This window comes from Salvelinus fontinalis, chromosome 24 (genome assembly GCF_029448725.1).
Source record: "Salvelinus fontinalis isolate EN_2023a chromosome 24, ASM2944872v1, whole genome shotgun sequence".
Taxonomy (NCBI): Eukaryota; Metazoa; Chordata; class Actinopteri; order Salmoniformes; family Salmonidae; genus Salvelinus; species Salvelinus fontinalis.
In genome coordinates, this window is record NC_074688.1 from 33278962 (window position 1) to 33300633 (window position 21672).

The 21672-nt window shown below is 47.0% G+C and overlaps 1 protein-coding gene across 4 annotated transcripts in view; it reads left to right on the plus strand.

The window, feature by feature from the left end:
* LOC129822326 (glycerophosphodiester phosphodiesterase domain-containing protein 5-like) overlaps positions 1-21672 on the plus strand; it is a 108937-nt gene that overhangs the window by 69350 nt on the left and 17915 nt on the right. For all 4 annotated transcript variants that reach the window (XR_008754473.1, XM_055880526.1, XM_055880527.1 and 1 more), the window contains 3 exons: positions 6235-6317; positions 9009-9159; positions 12513-12734. Coding sequence is in view for 3 of the 4 variants with exons in the window: in XM_055880526.1 (XP_055736501.1) it covers positions 6235-6317; positions 9009-9159; positions 12513-12734 (456 nt within the window). In the remaining variant the exon portion in view is untranslated. The remainder of the gene's footprint in view (positions 1-6234; positions 6318-9008; positions 9160-12512; positions 12735-21672) is intronic.

Consider the following 21672-nt stretch of genomic DNA (forward strand, 5'->3'; position numbering starts at 1 on the left):
GGCTATTCTAGTGTATTAATGACCCTCTGGACCTAAGCTGAAAATAGCCCAGGAATAGATGGTAAACAGACTTCTGGGCTTTGTGTAAGCACTATCTGGAAGATATAGGCTACTGTATGTGAGAGCACTTAACCTATAGAATAAATATTTCATATGATTCCATGTCTAGCATTTCTTCACTTGTTTTCTTAATTCATATCATGTTATGCTGCATTTCTCTCCAGGCAGATATAGATATACAGTGCGTTCGGAATGCATCAGACCACTTCCCTTTTTCCACATTTTATTACGTTACAGCCTTATTCTAAAATGGATTTAAAAAAAAAAAAAAAGTTTCCTCATCAATCTACACAAAACACCCCATAATGACAAAGTGAAGACAGGTTTTTAGACATTTTTGCAAATGTCCTTATTTACATAAGTATTCTGACCCTTGGCTATGAGACTTGAAATTGCGCTCCGGTGCATCCTGTTTCCATGGATCATCCTTGAGATGTTTGTACAACTTGATTGGAGTCCACCTGTGGGAAATTCAATTGATTGGACATGATTTGGAGAGGCACACACCTGTCTATATTTGGTCCCACAGTTGACAGTGCATGTCAGAGCAAAAACCAAGCCAAGAGATCGAAGGAATTGTCCATAGAGCTCTGAGACAGGATTGTGTCAAGACACAGATCTAGAAGGGTACCAAAAAACATCTGCAGCATTGAAGGTCCCCAAGAACACAGTGGCCTCCATTATACTTAAATGGAAGAAGTTTAGAACCACCAAGACTCTTCCTAGAGCTGGCCGCCCAGCCAAACTAAGCAATCGGGAGAAGGGCCTTTTTCAGGGAGGTGACCAAGAAACCATAGAGTTCCTCTGTGGAGATGGGATATCTTTCCAGAAGGACAACCATCTCTGCAGCACTCCGCCAATCAGGCCGTTATGGTAGAGTGACCAGACGGAAAGCCACACCTCAGTAAAGGCACATGACAGCCCACTTGGATTTTGCCAAAAGTCACCTAAAGGACTCTCAGACCATGAGAAACAAGATTCTCTGATGAAACCAAGATTGAACTATTTGGCCTGAATGCCAAGTGTCACGCCTGGAAGAAACCTGGCACCATCCCTATGGTGGTGGCAGCATCATGCTGTTGGGATGTTTTTCAGCTGCAGGGACTGGGAGACTAGTCCGGATTGAGGGAAAGATGAACGGAGCAAAGTACAGAGAGATCCTTGACGAAAACCTGCTCCAGAGTGCTCAGGACCTCAGACTGGGGTGACGGTTCACCTTCCAATAGGACAACGACCCTAAGCACACAGCCAAGACAACGCAGGAGTGGCTTCCATACAAGTCTCAATGTCCCTGAGTGACCCAGTCAGAGGTCGGACTTGAACCCGATCAAACATCTCTGGAGAGACCTGAACATAGCTGTGCAGCGATGCTCCCCATCCAACCTGACAAAGCTTGAGAGGATCTGCAGAGAAGAATGGGAGAAATTCCCCAAATACAGGTGCCAAGCTTATAGCGTCATACCCAAGAAGACTCTAGGCTGTAATTGCTGCCAAAGGTGCTTCAACAAAGTACTGAGTAAATGGTCTGAATACTTATATAAATGAGATTTATGTTTTTTTTTGTTGATAAAAATTTCTAAACAGTTTTGCATTGTGATTATGGGGTATTGTGTGTAGTAGATTGAGGAAAACAAAACTTTATCAATTTTAGAATATGGCTGTAATGTAATAAAATACTTTCCGAATGCACTGTATGCTAATAAACAGTGCTAGTATGAGCCCACGCCTGCTTTATGTGTTTGACTTGTCAGCCAGACACTGTGTGACTGGATATAAGCCTAGTATATGGCAAATTCCCATGCTGTTGCCAAAAGCCCCAACTCATAATGCAGTGTTTCCCAAACTTTTTTTGCCCACGACCCCATGTTGATCTAAAAATGTGAGACCCCCACCATGTAAAAAAAGTTATTTAATCAACGGCCAATGTTAACTTTTTTTATTTGGGCTATAGCAGTCTTACAAATCAGTCTATTTTTGACAGTATTTCAATCTGAAGACAATATATGGTTTGAAGTGGTGAGGGTAGGTAGCAACAGATCTGCCACGCTGACCCTCAACACTGGTGCCCCTCAGGGGTGCATGCTCAGTCCCCTCCTGTACTCCCTGTTCACCCACGACTGCGTGGCCAGGTATGACTCCAACACCGTTTAAGTTGGCAGACGACACAAGTGGTAGTCTTGATCATCGACAATGACGAGACCGCATTTAGGGAGCAGGTCAGAGACCTGGCTGGGTGGTGCCAGAATAACAACCTATCCCTCAATGTAACCAAGACTAAGGAGATGATTGTGGACTACAGGAAAAGGAGGACCGAACACTCCCCAATTCTCATCGACGGGGCTGTAGTGGAGCAGGTAGAGGGCTTCAAGTCCCTTGGTGTCCACATCACCAACACACACTTGAATGGTCCAAACTTATCAAGACAGTCCTAAAGAGGGCACGACAAAGCCTATTCCCCCTCAGGAAACTAAAAAGATTTTGCATGGATCCTCAAAAGGTTCTACAGCTGCAACATCGAGAGCATCCTGACTGGTTGCATCACTGCCTGGTACGGCAACTGCTCGGCCTCAAGGCACAACAGAGGGTAGTGCGTACGGCCCAGTACATCACTGGGGCTAAGCTGCCTGCCATCCAGGACCTCTACTCCAGTCGGTGTCAGAAGAAGGCCCTAAAAATTGTCAAAGACCTCACCCACCCCAGTCATAGACTGTTCTCTCTACTACCGCATGGCATGCGATACCGGAGTGCCAAGTCTAGGACCAAAAGGCTTCTCAACAGCTTTTACCCCCAAGCCATAAGACTCCTGAACAGGTAATCAAATGGCCACCTGGACTATTTGTATTGTGCCCGCCCCCAACCCCTTTTTTTTACACTGCTGCTATTCTGTTTATCAAACTCGGCAAAAAAAGAAACGTCCTCTCACTGTCAACTGTGTTTTTCAGCAAAAAATATTTGTGTAAATATTTGTATGAACATAACAAGATTCAACAACTGAGACAAACTGAACAAGTTCCACAGTCATGTGACTAACAGAAATTGAATAATCTGTCCCTCAACAAAGGGGGGGTCAAAATCAAAAGTAACAGTCAGTATCTAGTTTGGCCACCAGCTGCATTAAGTACTGCAGGGCATCTCGTCCTCGTGGACTGCACCATATTTCCCAGTTCTTGCTGTGAGATGTTACCCCACTTCCACCAAGACACCTGCAAGTTCCCGGACATTTCTGGGGGGTGGGGTGGCCCTAGCCCTCACCCTCCGATACAACAGGTCCCAGACGTGCTCAATGGGATTGAGATCCGGGCTCATCACTGGCCATGGCAGAACACTGACAATCCTGTCTTGCAGGAAATAACGCACAGAACGAGCAGTATGGCTGATGGTATTGTCATGCTGGAGGGTCATGTCAGGTTGAGCCAGCAGGAAGGGTACCACATGAGGGAGGGGGATGTCTTCCCTGTAGCGCACAGCGTTGAGATTGCCTGCAATGACGACAAGCTCAGTCCGATGATGCTGTGACTCACCGCCCCAGACCATGACGGACCATGACGGACCCAAATCAATCCCGCTCCAGAGTACAGGACTCGGTGTAACGCTCATTCCTTTGACGATAAACGCGGATCCGACCATCAACCCTGGTGAGAAAAAAATGTGACTTGTCAGTGAAGAGCACTTTTTGCCAGTCCTGTCTGATCCAGCAAAGGTGGGTTTGTGCCCATAGGCAACGTTGTTGCCGGTGATGTCTGGTGAGGACCTGCCTTACAACAAGCCCTCAGTCCAGCCTCTCTCAGCCTATTCCGGACAGTCTGAGCACTGATGGAGGGATTGTGCGTTCCTGGTGTAACTCGGGCTGTTGCCATTCTGTATCTGTCCCGCAGGTGTGATGTTTGGATGTACCGATCCTGTGCAGGTGTTGTTACACGTGGTCTACCATTGCGAGGACAATCAGCTGTCCGTCCTGTCTCCCTGTAGTGCCCTTAGGCGTCTCACGGTACGGACATTGCAATTTATTGCTCTGGCCACATCGGCAGTCTTCATGCCTCCTTGCAGCATGCCTGAGGCACGTTCACACAGATGAGCGGGGACCCTGGGCATCTTTCTTTTTGGTGTTTTTCAGAGTCAGTAGAAAGGCCTCTAGTGTCCCAAGTTTTCATAACTGTGACCTTATTTTCCTACCGTCTGTAAGCTGTTAGTGTCTTAGTGACTGTTTCACAGGTTCATGTTCATTAATTGTTTATGGTTCATTGAATAAGCATGGGAAACGGTGTTTAAACCCTTTACATTGAAGATCTGTGAAGTTATTTGGATTTTTACGAATTATCTTTGAAAGACAGTCCTGAAAAATAGACGTTTCTTTTTTTGCTTAGTTTATAGGCGTAGTCACTTTAACTATACATTCATGTACATACTACCTCAATTAGCCAGACTAACCGGTGCCTGTATATAGCCTCGCCACTGTATATAGCCTCGCTACTGTTATTATTCACTGTCTTTTTACTGTTGTTTTTTTTCTTTCTTATCTATTGTTCACCTAATAACAATTTTTTACTTACAAATTGCACTGTTGGTTAGATCCTGTAAGCAAGCATTTCACTAAGTTCTATATATATTCTATATATGTTTTGATTTGATTTGAAATGCATCAAAGCTATTGGGAAGTTCAGAAGATCCTCAGGCAATGACGTATGATATTCTGTGTAGAAAATAACATCATGAGCTAGGTTTCCATCAAACAGATTTTTGTGCGAATATAAAAAAATCTGCATAAAGAAAATATGCACATTTTCTTTCAGACGGACTTGTTGCTGATAAAAATGATTGCGTCATGTGGACGCACACAAGGTCGTTTTTTGCTTCTGTTTTGATGTACCGAATAAAAATTGTATGTTCAGTGTGTTCCCATCGCATTTTCAACTCTACAGATAGTTTTTTCACAAATTGTTGCGTTAAATAGTAAACGTTCCTACTCTGGTCTTGACACATGTGCTCTAGCCAACCGCTTGCGGATACAGTGCACAAATCAATATTTGCGCATGAAGGTGTTTCCACAATACATTTTACGGACACAAAAAGATCCCACCATGTTGAACGAACAAATGTACCTGTTAACGTTCCTAATATTGTATCGAAACATCCTGTTTCCATCACAGCTGTTGTGATTTCTTTTTTTATACAGTGCTTTACTTGCATAAAAACTGTGGATGGTAACGTGGTTACAGATGTTATTTTTACCCCCAGTCTAATTTAGTGCTTGGTCTTGTCCTCTCGGTTCTAACAGCTTGTGGGCATAGTAGAGGGTAACGGTACGTACCTACCTGTTCCTGAGATTCATGTCTTTCAGTGATGGGGTCATAATATTTGGAGCTTAAACCATTGAAAAGATAGAGACACATTCGTAGGAAGAGAACAGAAACCGCTCTGTTTATTACAACCTCATCTACTGATGTACTGATGTAACCCCGGGTTCGATGAACCAAGCGCAAATTTTCTTTTGCCACCCCATTTTCAAATCAGGCGACCCCTAGTTTGGGATACCCTGTCCTAACGACTCGCATACACAAAAACGTGACCCATCCATCCAGCGAACTGCAGACAGATGCGCCCCAGCCAGCCGGTTGGGGCATGTTGGAGTAGTTGATCACCCCAGAAGTTAAATGCTGTGGAGGAATTAAGTCTTAAAAACCTGGACTCCCCCAGGACACACCACATGACCCACTCTGTTTCCCAGCAGCACTTTACATTGCTTGTCCCAGGTGTACAGTCCCCTCACAGTATTAGACAGTTTGACCTACAGTATCACTGACCATTATTAGTTCGACCAATGTGCCCTAGTATCTTGTATTGCACCAGTCAGTATGTGTTCAGTAAACTGTTGTTTATCAATAATAATTATGAGCTCATAACTCATTACTTTTAACTGGAATACATTCTCCATTTCCTCACACCCATATTAAAGGGAAATTGAAAAAAATGTAAACTTAATTTTCATCATCTCCAGCACCACCTCAACAACATGTGGGAAAATGGCATGTTTCAAAGGAGTGTTAAACTTCTGAAACCTATATGAACCTGTGAACTCTGATTGCAGTAAGGTATACGAAATGTCTCTGACTTCCATTAAACATCAATATACGTCTAGACAGTGTGCTGATGATGTTCCTCTCTGTCTGTCGGTAGCTGGCTCCAGAGAACACCATCCTGTCCTTCCAGAGGGCTCTGCAGATGAACGTCAGTGGGCTGGAGGCTGACGTGGCCATCAGGTACACACACACACACACACCGAAAGGGACTCCGTGTAGCCAAACTAGATCAATGGGGAGCTGCAGGGAAAGATGGCGAGAAGTCAAGTCTGTTGTAAGGTAGTTGATTGAGGAGTACAGCCAAGCACAGGTCAGCCAGTGTCATAATGCTGGTCTGGGCTTTCTGTCCAGGATTCAGCCGCTTATTATCATTCAGTGAGCAGCATCCGTTTTAGTAACAGTAGCAGCATCTGTTTTAGTAGCAGCGGCGTCTTTGGCTGCGGCGGAGGTTTTTAGAAGGAGCGACGTCTTTGGTAGCGGCGGCGGCCGTTTTTAGTAGCGGAGCGGCGGCGGCCGTTTTTAGTAGCGGAGCGGCGGCGGCCGTTTTTAGTAGCGGCGCGGCGGCGGCCGTTTTTAGTAGCGGCGCGGCGGCGGCCGTTTTTAGTAGCGGCGCGGCGGCGGCCGTTTTTAGTAGCGGCGCGGCGGCGGCCGTTTTTAGTAGCGGCGCGGCGGCGGCCGTTTTTAGTAGCGGCGCGGCGGCGGCCGTTTTTAGTAGCGGCGCGGCGGCGGCCGTTTTTAGTAGCGGCGCGGCGGCGGCCGTTTTTAGTAGCGGCGCGGCATCAGTAGTGGTGGTAGTAGTAGCAGCATCAGCAGTAGTAGCATCAGCATCAGTAATAGTGGCGGCGGCGGCCAGGACAGCACTTTCATAGACTAGACTCATGGCTGTTTTTAGTTGACATGACAAGATGAGCTAGAAGAGCAAATCCAATAGAGAGATGTTTGAATGAGTTGGATGCTGTGTGAATGTGTACGCACATAGATGTATGCTTACAGGTACAACTGTGTCTGTGTGCTTTTCATTTTGTGCCATGTTTATCAAATCAAATTTTATTTGTCACGTGTACTGAATACAACAGGTGTAAACCTTATAGAAATACTTACTTACAAGCCCTTAACCAGCAATGCAGTTTTAAGAAAATACCCCCCCAAACATTTGAATTAAAAGTAACAAATACTTAAAGAGCAGCAGTAAACTAACAATAGCGAGGCTATATACAGGGGGACCGGTACAGAGTCAATGTGTGGGGGCGCCGGTTAGTTGAGGTAATTGAGGTAATATGTACATGTAGGTAGAGTTATTAAAGTGACTATGAATAAATAATAACAGCGAGTAGCAGCAGAGTAGAAGAGGGGTGGAGGGGGGGGGGGGGGGCAATGCAAATAGTCTGGGTAGCCATTTGAGTAGATGTTCAGGAGTCTTATGGCTTGGGGGTAGAAGCTGTTTAGAAGCCTCTTGGACCTTCTCTCTGCTACCGCATGCTGTACTGGGCCATACGCACTACCCTCTGTAGTGCCTTGCGGTTGGAGGCCGAGCAGTTGCCATACCAGCCAGTGATGCAACCCGTCCGGATGCTCTCGATGGTGCAGCTGTAGAACCTAATCAGGATCTGAGGACCCACGCCAAATCTTTTCAGTCTCCTGAGGGGGAATAGGTTTTGTCATGCCCTCTTCATGACTGTCTTGGTGTGCTTGGACCATGTTAGTTTGTTGGTGATGTGGACACCAAGGAACTTGAAGCTCTCAACCTGCTCCACTTCAGCCCCGTTGATGAGAATGGGGGCGTGCTCGGCCCTCCTTTTCCTGTAGTCCACAATCATCTCCTTTGTCTTGATCATGTTGAGGGAGAGGTTGTTGTCCTTGCACCACACGGTCAAGTCTCAGACCTCCTCCCTATAAGCTGTCTCGTCGTTGTCGGCGATCAGACACTGTTGTGTCATCGGCAATCTTAATGATGGTGTTGGAGTCGTGCCTGGCTGCGCAGTCATGAGTGAACAGGGAGTACAGGATGGGACTGAGCACGCACCCCTGAGAGGCCCCCGTGTTGAGGATCAGCATGGCGGATGTGTTACAATCACACATTCATAACGGTAGGTATGTAGCCACGTGTGTTTCTGTCAGTATGTGCCTTTGTGTTAGTGAAAGCTCATTTAGCGTGTGTATACATTCCTCCACTCCCTAATTAAGATGAATGGGAGGTGGAGACGTGCGTGCTGATGACAGGTAGACTGGGCTCTGGGCTGCATTGAGCTCATGCTGGAGCTGACTAATGAAACCTGAACAGGGCCAGGCTCTATACATCCTCCTGACCAGAGATGCGTGTACACAGACACACACCCGAAGGGACAGGGGTCATTCAGGCACTAATTGAACGTTTCAGTCACGCTATATGGTCACTGAAAACGATAATGAATGATAGACATAAATTATGTAGACATAAATTATGTTTTTGGTCCGATTTAGTTGCTTGGGATGCAATCTTACGAAAGCGTTGTGATTCTAGTTGTGAATTTGACTAACAATTTCAAGTGTAGGTAATGTGTTTTTGTTTTCCATGTCTTACAACCTGAGGTTAACTGAAAAGGTGGGGAAATTATTTGTCATTCAAAGTGAAGGTGAAGCAAGCAACATTAAAGTAGCTTTCATGTTGCTCAAACAGCTCTAGTCTTTTCCCTTCATGATTGAAGGTTTTTGGCGCTTCCCTAGAGAGCATTCAGTATTTCTATTGTAAGAACTTCCACTTAGAATCACAAAATATCAGGGGATATAAACTTCTGAGAAATAAGATGATCATATGATGTTGAACAACACTGTACGGCACTGAATATACTATTGTATTGTTAGACCTGACTGTTTAACTCTTTCCTGTCCTAGCCTTGACGGGGTGCCGTTTCTGATGCGAGACCTCACCTTGAGGAGGACTACAGACGTGGGGAAGGTGTTTCCTGCCAGACAGCTGGATGATGCCTCCTCCTTTAACTGGACAGACTTACACAGCCTCAATGCCGGCCAGTGGTTCCTCAAGGTACCACAATGTTACTCACACCCCCGCTAGTTAGGAATGCTACATTCGCACCCCCGCTAGGTAGGAATGCTACGTTCGCACCCCCGCTAGGTAGGAATGCCACGTTCGCACCCCCGCTAGGTAGGAATGCTACATTCGCACCCCCGCTAGGTAGGAATGCTACATTCGCACCCCCGCTAGGTAGGAATGCTACGTTCGCACCCCCGCTAGGTAGGAATGCCACGTTCGCACCCCCGCTAGGTAGGAATGCCACGTTCGCACCCCCGCTAGGTAGGAGTGCTACATTCGCGCCCCCCGCTAGGGAGGAGTGCTACATTCGCGCCCCCCCGCTAGGGAGGAGTGCTACATTCGCGCCCCCCCGCTAGGGAGGAGTGCTACATTCGCGCCCCCCCGCTAGGGAGGAGTGCTACATTCGCGCCCCCCCGCTAGGGAGGAGTGCTACATTCGCGCCCCCCCGCTAGGGAGGAGTGCTACATTCGCGCCCCCCCGCTAGGGAGGAGTGCTACTTTCGCGCCCCCCCGCTAGGGAGGAGTGCTACTTTCGCGCCCCCCCGCTAGGGAGGAGTGCTACATTCGCGCCCCCCCGCTAGGGAGGAGTGCTACATTCGCGCCCCCCCCGCTAGGGAGGAGTGCTACATTCGCGCCCCCCCGCTAGGGAGGAGTGCTACATTCGCGCCCCCCCGCTAGGGAGGAGTGCTACATTCGCGCCCCCCCGCTAGGGAGGAGTGCTACATTCGCGCCCCCCCGCTAGGGAGGAGTGCTACATTCGCGCCCCCCGCTAGGGAGGAGTGCTACATTCGCGCCCCCCGCTAGGGAGGAGTGCTACATTCGCGCCCCCCCGCTAGGGAGGAGTGCTACATTCGCGCCCCCCCGCTAGGGAGGAGTGCTACATTCGCGCCCCCCCGCTAGGGAGGAGTGCTACATTCGCGCCCCCCCGCTAGGGAGGAGTGCTACATTCGCGCCCCCCCGCTAGGGAGGAGTGCTACATTCGCGCCCCCCCGCTAGGGAGGAGTGCTACATTCGCGCCCCCCCGCTAGGGAGGAGTGCTACATTCGCGCCCCCCCGCTAGGGAGGAGTGCTACATTCGCGCCCCCCCGCTAGGGAGGAGTGCTACATTCGCGCCCCCCCGCTAGGGAGGAGTGCTATATTCGCGCCCCCCGCTAGGGAGGAGTGCTACATTCGCGCCCCCCCGCTAGGGAGTGCTACATTCGCGCCCCCCCGCTAGGGAGGGGTGCTACATTCGCGCCCCCCCGCTAGGGTGCTACATTCGCGCCCCCCCGCTAGGGTGCTACATTCGCGCCCCCCCCGCCAGGGAGGAGTGCTACATTCGCGCCCCCCCCGCCAGGGAGGAGTGCTACATTCGCGCCCCCCCCGCCAGGGAGGAGTGCTACATTCGCGCCCCCCCCGCCAGGGAGGAGTGCTACATTCGCGCCCCCCCCGCCAGGGAGGAGTGCTACATTCGCGCCCCCCCCGCCAGGGAGGAGTGCTACATTCGCGCCCCCCCCGCCAGGGAGGAGTGCTACATTCGCGCCCCCCCCGCCAGGGAGGAGTGCTACATTCGCGCCCCCCCCGCCAGGGAGGAGTGCTACATTCGCGCCCCCCCCGCCAGGGAGGAGTGCTACATTCGCGCCCCCCCCGCCAGGGAGGAGTGCTACATTCGCGCCCCCCCCGCCAGGGAGGAGTGCTACATTCGCGCCCCCCCCGCCAGGGAGGAGTGCTACATTCGCGCCCCCCCCGCCAGGGAGGAGTGCTACATTCGCGCCCCCCCCGCCAGGGAGGAGTGCTACATTCGCGCCCCCCCCGCCAGGGAGGAGTGCTACATTCGCGCCCCCCCCGCCAGGGAGGAGTGCTACATTCGCGCCCCCCCCGCCAGGGAGGAGTGCTACATTCGCGCCCCCCCCGCCAGGGAGGAGTGCTACATTCGCGCCCCCCCCGCCAGGGAGGAGTGCTACATTCGCGCCCCCCCCGCCAGGGAGGAGTGCTACATTCGCGCCCCCCCCGCCAGGGAGGAGTGCTACATTCGCGCCCCCCCGCCAGGGAGGAGTGCTACATTCGCGCCCCCCCGCCAGGGAGGAGTGCTACATTCGCGCCCCCCCGCCAGGGAGGAGTGCTACATTCGCGCCCCCCCCGCCAGGGAGGAGTGCTACATTCGCGCCCCCCCCGCCAGGGAGGAGTGCTACATTCGCGCCCCCCCCCGCCAGGGAGGAGTGCTACATTCGCGCCCCCCCCGCCAGGGAGGAGTGCTACATTCGCGCCCCCCCCGCCAGGGAGGAGTGCTACATTCGCGCCCCCCCCGCCAGGGAGGAGTGCTACATTCGCGCCCCCCCCGCCAGGGAGGAGTGCTACATTCGCGCCCCCCCCGCCAGGGAGGAGTGCTACATTCGCGCCCCCCCCGCCAGGGAGGAGTGCTACATTCGCGCCCCCCCCGCCAGGGAGGAGTGCTACATTCGCGCCCCCCCCGCCAGGGAGGAGTGCTACATTCGCGCCCCCCCCCGCCAGGGAGGAGTGCTACATTCGCGCCCCCCCCCGCCAGGGAGGAGTGCTACATTCGCGCCCCCCCCGCCAGGGAGGAGTGCTACATTCGCGCCCCCCCCCGCCAGGGAGGAGTGCTACATTCGCGCCCCCCCCCGCCAGGGAGGAGTGCTACATTCGCGCCCCCCCCGCCAGGGAGGAGTGCTACATTCGCGCCCCCCCCCCGCCAGGGAGGAGTGCTACATTCGCGCCCCCCCCCGCCAGGGAGGAGTGCTACATTCGCGCCCCCCCCCGCCAGGGAGGAGTGCTACATTCGCGCCCCCCCCCGCCAGGGAGGAGTGCTACATTCGCGCCCCCCCGCCAGGGAGGAGTGCTACATTCGCGCCCCCCCCGCCAGGGAGGAGTGCTACATTCGCGCCCCCCCGCCAGGGAGGAGTGCTACATTCGCGCCCCCCCGCCAGGGAGGAGTGCTACATTCGCGCCCCCCCGCCAGGGAGGAGTGCTACATTCGCGCCACCCTTTCTTTCACTAGGCCTATATTTCTCCTCTATGCTTTGGGTCCATTTCATTGCCACTCGGTTGATAGGAAATCTCATTAATGAAGTGGAGATCTGAGGACCCATGCCAAATCTTTTCAGTCTCCTAAGGGGGAATAGGTTTTGTCATGCCCTCTTCATGACTGTCTTGGTGTGCTTGGATCATGTTAGTTTGTTGGTGATGTAAAGTTATTAATCAAGATTACTTCCCTGGTTTGAGTTAAAATAAAATTGACCCAAACCCTGATCTCATCAGAAAGTGATGTATTATTACGATTGCCATGTAAACCTAGAAATACACTAAATTGATTAGCTTGACTGAGTACCTGTGTGCATTGTCCTCTAGGATGACCCATTCTGGACGGTCCAGTCCATGGCTCAGAGGGAGGTGATGCTGGTGGGGAACCAGAGTGTGTGTAGTCTGCAGCAGCTGCTGAGGCTAGCCACCATCCATAACCACACAGTTGTGTTCGACCTGCGCCGACCCCCGCACGGACACCCCTGCTACCACAGCTGGATCAACGATACCCTGGAGGTCATACTCCTGTCTGGGATTCCACAGCACCTGGTGAGACCGGCATCACACACTGTTCCCCTGGGGGGTTGTAGTAGAGGAAGATAACACTAGTGTACACGACTGAGATAGTGGTACTTTGGTAGAGCAATGGCGCTTGTAATGCCAGGGTAGTGGGTTTGATTCCCGGGACCACCCATACTTAAAATGGATTCACACATGATTGTAAGTCGCTTTGAATAAAAGCGACAGCTAAATGGCATTTATTATTATTATTATTAGATAGTGGACAGAACCTTGTTAGGGCTCAGACACGGTCCCCTATGGAAATCAAGAGGAGGAAAACACAACTCATAGTAGAGATGGAACTGTCAGCTTGAGGTTGACCTGAAGATTGCCTCATCAATCAATGTCACAATCATTACTCTATCATCTGATGTCACATCTACATCCATGTCACATAACTAATATGAGCTCTGTCTGGGTCGCTCTCTCTCTGTGTCGGCCGGTCGGCCGGCCGCTCTCTCTCAAATTCAAGCTGCTTTATTGGCATGAAAAACATTGTCAATATTGCCAAAGCAACAATGTATACAATATACATTGTATTAAAATTATAATAATTTAAATAACAAATAATAAATATGAAATGGTAGTAAGTAATAATACAAAATTAAATACAAAAATAATAACAATAAAATGGTAACAGTCAATAGTAGAAATGTAATAATTATAAATATAGAAAATGAAACTATAACTATGAAACTATAACTAACTTATAACCTCACTTTATCACGAACCCCATCAAACGGCCTATGCACCCATGTTCCTCTTGTGAACGGTGGATAAAGAGTAACAGTAACGCTTTGGAATGTTTGGAATGCGCACAGTGGATTAATTTAAAATGCAGCAACTCTAGCTTTGGACATGGGGTAAATGAAGCTTACCGTTGCTGTCGGTGTGCTGTACCCACGGGGTGTGTGAGCACTGAAGGAGGAGTGGGACCAGAGGACTGGGTGGATGTTGCACCGGAGGAGGGGGGGTCCACAGGCAACCAGAGGCGAATGACGGGGGACATGGTGGTGAGAATGATGGCGTGGCACCTGGGGAGAGGTGCTCCATGGCGACAGAGAGGCCACCGGAGGCAGGGCAGTGGGAAGATGGCAGCGCAGTGGGAGGCGAGTTACAAGTGGATCGGGAATTCAATGAGGCCTTTGGGAAGAAGGGCTTACATTTTGTGCACTTAAACGTCCGAAGCCTACTACCGAAGATCGATGAGATACGCCTGTTGGTTTGCAAATCAGAGGTGGGTGTCTTATGTTTTACTGAGACATGGTTGGATTCATCTGTTTGTGACTCAGACATTGAGATAGGTAATTACTCTGTTGTCAGGAAGGATCGGAACGGTGGGGGAATATGTGCGTTTGTAAGATCAGACATTGCTTTTAATGTCAGATCAGATTTAAACTCTGATCTGGAGATTGTCTGGCTGGATATCTGCCTTCCCAAAACCAAGACGATTTTGTTGGGGGTGTGTTATAGGCCGCCCAAGCAGAATGCATTCTATGAGGGTCTTGAAATTGTGTTGTCAAACTGTAATGATTTGCTGTTGACGGAAATCATTTTGTTAGGGGATTTCAATACTGATGTCTGCAAAAAGAATAGCCCAACCCACAATGTATTTATGCACTGTTGTAGATCACTTGCTCTGACCCAAATTATAAAAGATCCCACCAGGATATGTGAAACAGTGCAAAGTACAATTGACTTAACATTGGTGTCTGATAAATCTAAAATATCGCAGAGTGGAGTAATAGTCTATGGCATCAGTGATCATTTTATTACATTTTGCACAAGGAGGATTTTTAAAGATATATTTAAGAGTCACAAAACCGTTAGAATCAGAGGACTCAAAAAATACTATGTAGAAAAGTTTAGGGAGGAAGTGGGTAAAATTGACTGGTCACCTGTGCTAGATAGTGTAGGGGTAGACAGTGCCTAGGAAGCCTTTAAATGTAGATTCCTTGATGTGGTGAATGTGATGGCTCCCATTAGACGGGTCAGGGTAAAGCAGAGATCTAGCCCTTGGTTTAATCATGAGATTCTAGAATCTATCCATGCAAGGAATAAGGCCTTTAAGAAATGTAAGAACTCTCAAGAGCAGCATGATTTTGTCCTATATAAACGTCACAGAAATGAAGCACAGAGCATGAGCAAATGTATGAATATGTTAACAAACAGGGTCTAATGTATGATTTTCAGTCAGGTTTTAGAAAAACATACTCCTGATTCATTTCTACTTTACTTGACTGACTTCATCAGGAAAGAGATTGATGAGGGAAATCTGTGTGGAATGGTACTGCTTGACCTACAGAAGGCCTTTGATACAATTAACCAATGTCTCCTAATCTCCAAACTGGAGGCACTGGGGTTAAGCAGTATCCCTCTAGGCTGGGTAAAGTCCTATTTATCAGGAAGGGAACAAGTAGTAAAGGTTAATGGTTCACTGTCTCAGGCAAAACCAATGAGTTGTGGCGTCCCGCAGGGGAGTGTGCTTGGGCCTCTGCTGTTTTTATTGTATATTAATGATATGAAAGATGCTTGTTCTTGCTGTCTTTTTCTTTATGCGGATGACTCTACACTTCTGGTGTCTCACAAAAGTAAAACTATGTTGGAGAGCATACTTAGCACAGAGCTTACTAACATTAGCAAATGGCTTGGAGATAATAAGCTATCTCTGCACTTAGGGAAAACTAAAGCAATTATTTTTGGATCCAGACCTAAATTGTGTAGGTTGTCTGAAATCAGAGTGGAGTTAGGGGGTGAGGTGCTGACTACTAAAACCTCTGTTAGCTACTTGGGATGTATCCTTGATGGTAGCTTGGGAGGTGTGAGCATGGCCAATAAGGTGCTAGGGAAGGTTAATGCCAGGATTAAGTTTTTGGTTAGAAAGTCCAAGCTGCTTGATAAGGACTCCATGAAAGTGCTAGCTACTGCCCTCATTCAATGCCATTTTGACTATGCTAGTAGTTCCTGGTTTGGGGGCTTATCTAAACTTATGAAGGGGAAGCTCCAGATAGCTCAGAATAAGTTGATCAGGGTCGTTTTTGAAGGTGAGTCCACGTACTCACATAGGCAGGAGCTGCTTTCAGGAACTAAACTGGCTGCCTGTTGAGGCTAGGGTTCCGCAGATTAGACTCGGTTTGGTTTACAGGAGTATTTATGGTCCTGCGCCCAGATATTTAAGTGATTACTTTCCTTTTGTTAGGGATGCACACAATCACAGCACCAGATCAGGTGTTCTTGATGTGTGCTTATACAGGTTCAGGAGTAATGCTGGGAAAGGTACTTCCTTGTATACTGGAGCCTCAGAATGGAATGATTTGCCTCTGCCTATAAAAACAACGTCCTCTCTGGACAGCTTTAAAAAATAAAGTAAAAATATGTTTGATGTCCTCTGTGCCCATACGAATAACCCCTATGATGTAACTGGAATGATGAGATAGATGTTCTTCTTTTATGTTTTTGTTTTATTATTTCACTGCCATCCTGTGTTTGATTTTGTCTAGCCATCTTGTCTCAAGAGGACCACAATGGAATTAAGTCCCAGACTTTATTGTGTGTTATCCTCGATGATTTTAATAATGTGCATGTATGGCTTTTTAAGTTTTATGTGTGCTTGTTTTTTTAAATGGTCGAATTAATAAACTAAACTAAATAACGGTCATCTTCACCATTACATCAGTACTACAACTACCATCATCATCATTACAACTACCACCACCATCACTAAACTGCTATCATTACCATTACTACCCATACCACTACTATTTGGAATGATAAACAACAATAATAATAGTAATAACAATAATAGTAATAATAAGTAAGTTACTGCTTACTATGCAGATGTTATTATTCAGTGTCCCTCAGGCTATGGCAGGCAAATACATATTTGGCTGCAAGAGGAGCCATTGCTCCTTCGCCCATGAGTATTTTTAGTTTTTCCTCTGGGTTTAATAAGTTAAAATTTGGAATAAATGTAGTCATTTCTGTGAATAATGAATCTCTGTGAGGAATATTTATCACAGTAAAGGAGAAAGTGCATCTGTCTCTACTTCCCCTGTCGTGCAGTGACCACATACACGCTCGTCTTTGGGTAGCCATGTCTTTTTATGTCTGCCGGTTTCTATTGCCAATCGGTGGTCACTCAGCCTGTACTTGGTAAGGATCTGTCTCTGCTTCGTATCTCTGACAGAGTAGAGATAATCAGCCAATTCATATTCTCCGTTTAGGTTCAGATAGCAATTTAGTCGGCTTTGGGATTTTGTTTAATTTTTCCAATTTTGTAAATATGAGTCCTTTGATTGGTTCATGATTTTGTTTATTGGAATTCTTTATTTTAAAGCAGTGTTGGTGTCAGCTCGGTTGGTTAGGTCCAACACCAGCTGACTGAGGGCTTGTTTCTGGGCTCAGCTCTTGGGTTTGAAGTGCTTTAAATTGCAGATTTGAATTTGGACTTGAATTTAGATGTAGCCAACCTTTTTAATGATCTTTTTTGTATTTTCATTATTACTGGAAAGCGGCCCAATTCTGCCCTACATGCATTAGTTGGTGTATTTCTCTGGACTTGGAGGATTTTCCGACAGAATTCTGCCTGTAGGGCTTCAATTGGATGTTTGTCCCACATTTTAAAGTCCAGTTTATTGAGTGGCCCCCAAACCTCACTTCCATAAAGAGCTATTGGTAGGATTACACTGTCAAATATTTTGGTCCAAATTATAATTGGGATGTTGATTTTGAATCATTTCATTTTTATTGCATACAATGTGTATAGTGTGTTCAATGATGGTGTTGTTCAGGGTGAATTTATATTTGTGTTTCTGACATCTGTTTTTTGGGGGGGAAATAATGATTTTCGTTTTTTGGAAATTTACTGCCAGGGCCCAATTATGGCAATATTGCTCTAGAATATTAATGTTCTGTTGAAGACCTTCTTTGGTTGGTGATAGAAGTACCAAGTCATCAGCATATAGCAGATATTTCACCTCTGTGTCAAATAGTGTGAGTCCTGGGGCTGGAGAATGGTCCAACATGTCTGCTAATTCATTGATATAAATGTTGAAAAGATTTGGACTCAAACTGCAGCCTTGTCTCACACCTCGACGTTGTGAAAATAATTCTGTTCTTTGGTTTTATTTTTATTGCACACTTGTTTTCTGTGTACATACATTGTATTAAGTCATACACCTTACCACCAAGCCCACTTTGGAGAGTTTTGTAGAATAGCCTTTCGTGCCAAATAGAATCAGATGCTTTTTTAAAGTCAATAAAGCAAGCAAAGATTTTGCCCTCTTTTTTTTGGTGGATGTGTTTATTAATTAGTGTGTGTAAGGTGTGTGTATATATGGTCAGTAGTGCAATGGTTAGGGAGAAAGCCAATTTGACATTTACTTATTACATTTTTTTTCTTAAAGAAAAAACCTTTCCCAAGTTACTGTTTACGCAAATTCCCCTGTAATTATTGGGGTCTGATTTGTCTCCACTTTTGTGGATAGGGGAGATGAGCCCCTGGTTCCAGACATCAGGGAAGCAGCCAGAAGTTAAGACCATGTTGAACAATTTAAGCACAGTATTTTGCAACTCAGGTTTGCTGTTTTTCAGCATTTCATTTCTGATGTTGTCTAGACCACAAGCCTTCTTTGATTTAATGGATTTGAGCTTTTCATTTAGTTCCTGTTGGGTTATTGGGTAATCTAATGGATTTTGGTTGTTTTTAATGACTGATTCAAGGATGTTCAATTTTTCTTTAATTTCTAATTGGTTGTGTTTTAAGTATTTTTGTGGAATGTTTTTGTATAGATTATCAAAATAAGTTTTCCAAATTCCTACATGTTGTATGGCTAATTCTTGTGGCTTTGTTGTGCTTAAATTGTTCTACATGTCCCAGAACTTATTGGTCATTTGCGTTTTCAATTTCATCAAGTGTCTTGTTGGTATAATTCAATTTTTTGCGTTTCAGTGTTTGTTTATACTGTTTCAGAGTTTCAAAGTATTCATATCGTAGCTCTGGGTTGCTTTGTTGCTTATGTTTTCATTTGACATTTGTCTTCGGTGTTTTCTAATTGTTTTTCATTATCAAATCATTTTTCAGAAACATTTTGTGTGTTGTTTCTGATGTTGCATTTCTTTGGTTTTCTCAAATTTGCTTTCGATGCTGCTTTTTGGAATATGCAGTTGATGTTTTGAGTAGCCGAAGTGACACCATCTTTATTGTTTTGGTATTGTGAGTTATTGAAAAACTGTATAGAGTTCATCATTTCATTTGAGTTCAATGTTTCAATGAATCTCTCTGCACTGTTTTTAGCCCATCTGTACGATTGGTTTATGTTGTAGAGTTTATTGGGCTGTTTTTTTTAATGAATATTGCTGGTTAATTTCTTCAGAAACACATTGATCTGACTGATCTGACAATGGTGTCTGTGGTCTGACAGTGAATGCACTAATGGAGGAGGGGTCAATGTCAGTGATGGCATAATCGACTACACTTGTCCCAAGAGCTGAGCAGTATTGTAAACTGACCTAAAGAGTCCCCTCTGATTCTACCATTAAGCATGTACAGGCCTAAGGCTCGACAGAGATGCACTAACTCCTTCCCCTTTTTGTTCAGTATTTGGTCAGGACTGTTTCTATTATTTATAATAGGGCTACTGCACAAGGAGGGGTGTCCAAATATGTGGTGGTTACCTCCCGCACCAGTGTAGTCAGGCTCAGACTGGGAAGCAGGTAGGCTGACATGGGCTAGAGCAGACTGGGACGCTGGTTGGCTGATCTGGGCTAGAGCAGACTGGGACGCTGGTTGGCTGATCTGGGCTGGAACAGACTGGTAGACTGGCTGGTGCAGTGTCATCAGGCTGTGTGGTGGAGGCCATGCTGGTCTCAGGCTCTGCTTGTGTTATGCCAAGCTGGTGGACATGTTCTCTAGATGCAGAGGACATAATGACTCGCTGCTGGTTGAGGGTGTCAATGTAGAATAAAAAGAAACGCACACCTATTTAGGCGAGGTGGTGGCTAGTGGAGTAGAAAACTTAAAAATAAAGGAGAGCCGCACACTGTAGGAGCTCAGATGCAAAAATTGGGTGTCAATGTACCTCTCTGTTCTAGCTTCTTTCTTGTTGTGCTCAGATGGTCTCTGAGGTCATCATTTGTCTGACTCAGTTTGTCCATTCTGCTTTCTAATTTAGCAATAGATGCTCTGCTCTCCTCCCTGAACTGTTTCATCTCTTCTTTTAGTTTCTGGACAGTGTCCTCCTCTTGAAACTTCTTCTCTCTGAGTTCTATGACCTCTGCTTCGACTAGAGAGAGGGTGTTGTGGAAACGTTGTGTTGTAGGCGTTCTGTAGGCATGTCCTTGGCTCTGTCTGCTGCAGGTGAGGTAGGTAGAGGGACACTGAGGGCTTCTTGCTGGGTCACAGAGACCGTTTTGGCCTGCTTTTCTCCATTTCCATCCTTGACTTTTTCCTCAGTTTCTGAGATGATTTCAGCTTCTGCTTTTAGGGTAGCAAACCTATTCTCAAAAGCCTGGAGGCTTGAATCATTGCCTTGTATCAATACAGTTCCATTATTATATAAGTTTACTGTTTGATACGTGTTGCTCTGGTCAGCTTCTTCAAAAATGCTGATCTGACATCCTTGGCTGATGCCTTTCTTTTTTTTGAGAAAGGGAAATTGTTGCAAATAACCCTTTTCCATATGTGCCCTTGTTTGGTATTAAAAATTAAATTTGCTCTTGTTTAGCAACTGGTAAGATCTGCAAACAGGCATTCATGGTTCTGTCCCATCAACAAACCTTTTAAACTTTTCTTAGCTTTCTTTTTCTGTTTGGATGTCTGGTGGGTAAGCAATTTCTATAGCAACAATGTTGCAATAGAAGTGTGGTTTCTTGTATTATTGTCTCTTGTGTCTTTAGAGGACTGTTTCACTTTGATGTTATTTTTCTTCTGTCCTTATTTTGTCTTTCTTTTCTTTTGTTAACTAGATATTCTTTGTTAACTAGCTAGCTTCTTCCAGGAGAGTCCCTAGCAACTGCTTAGCAACTGGTAAACAATTCAGCTAGCTAAGATAACTGTAGAATTTAATGAAAATTAGTTACTTTTTCAAAAGCATATCTTTGTTTGTTGCTTGTTTTGTCTCCAATTCAGTCTTGCAGTTTTCTTTTGCTTTTTTCCAATGTACTTCACTCTAAAAACCATGTAAATTGCTGCTCAATTTGGAACTCCGGAACACTCTCTCTCGGTCGCGCTCGCTCTGTCGGTCGCTCTCTCTGCTCCTCTGTCGGTCGCTCTCTCTGCCCCTCTGTCGGTCGCTCTCTCTGCCCCTCTGTCGGTCGCTCTCTCTGCCCCTCTGTCGGTCGCTCTCTCTGCCCCTCTGTCGGTCGTTCTCTCTGCCCCTCTGTCGGTCGCTCTCTCTGCCCCTCTGTCGGTCGCTCTCTCTGCCCCTCTGTCGGTCGCTCTCTCTGCCCCTCTGTCGGTCGCTCTCTCTGCCCCTCTGTCGGTCGCTCTCTCTGCCGCTCTGTCGGTCGCTCTCTCTGCCGCTCTGTCGGTCGCTCTCTCTGCCGCTCTGTCGGTCGCTCTCTCTGCCGCTCTGTCGGTCGCTCTCTCTGCCTCTCAATTCAATTCAAGGGGCTTTATTGGCATGGGAAACGTGTTAACATTGCCAAAGCAAGTGAGGTAGATAATATACAAAAGTGAAATAAACAATAAAAATGAACAGTAAACATTACACATACAGAAGTTTCAAAACAGTAAAGACATTACAAATGTTAAATGTCTATATACAGTGTTGTAACAATGTACAAATGGTTAAAGTACACAATGGAAAATAAATAAGCATAAATATGGGTTGTATTTACAATGGTGTTTGTTCTTCTGGTTGCCCTTTTCTTGTGGCAACAGGTCACAAATCTTGCTGCTGTGATGGCACACTGTGAATATTTCACC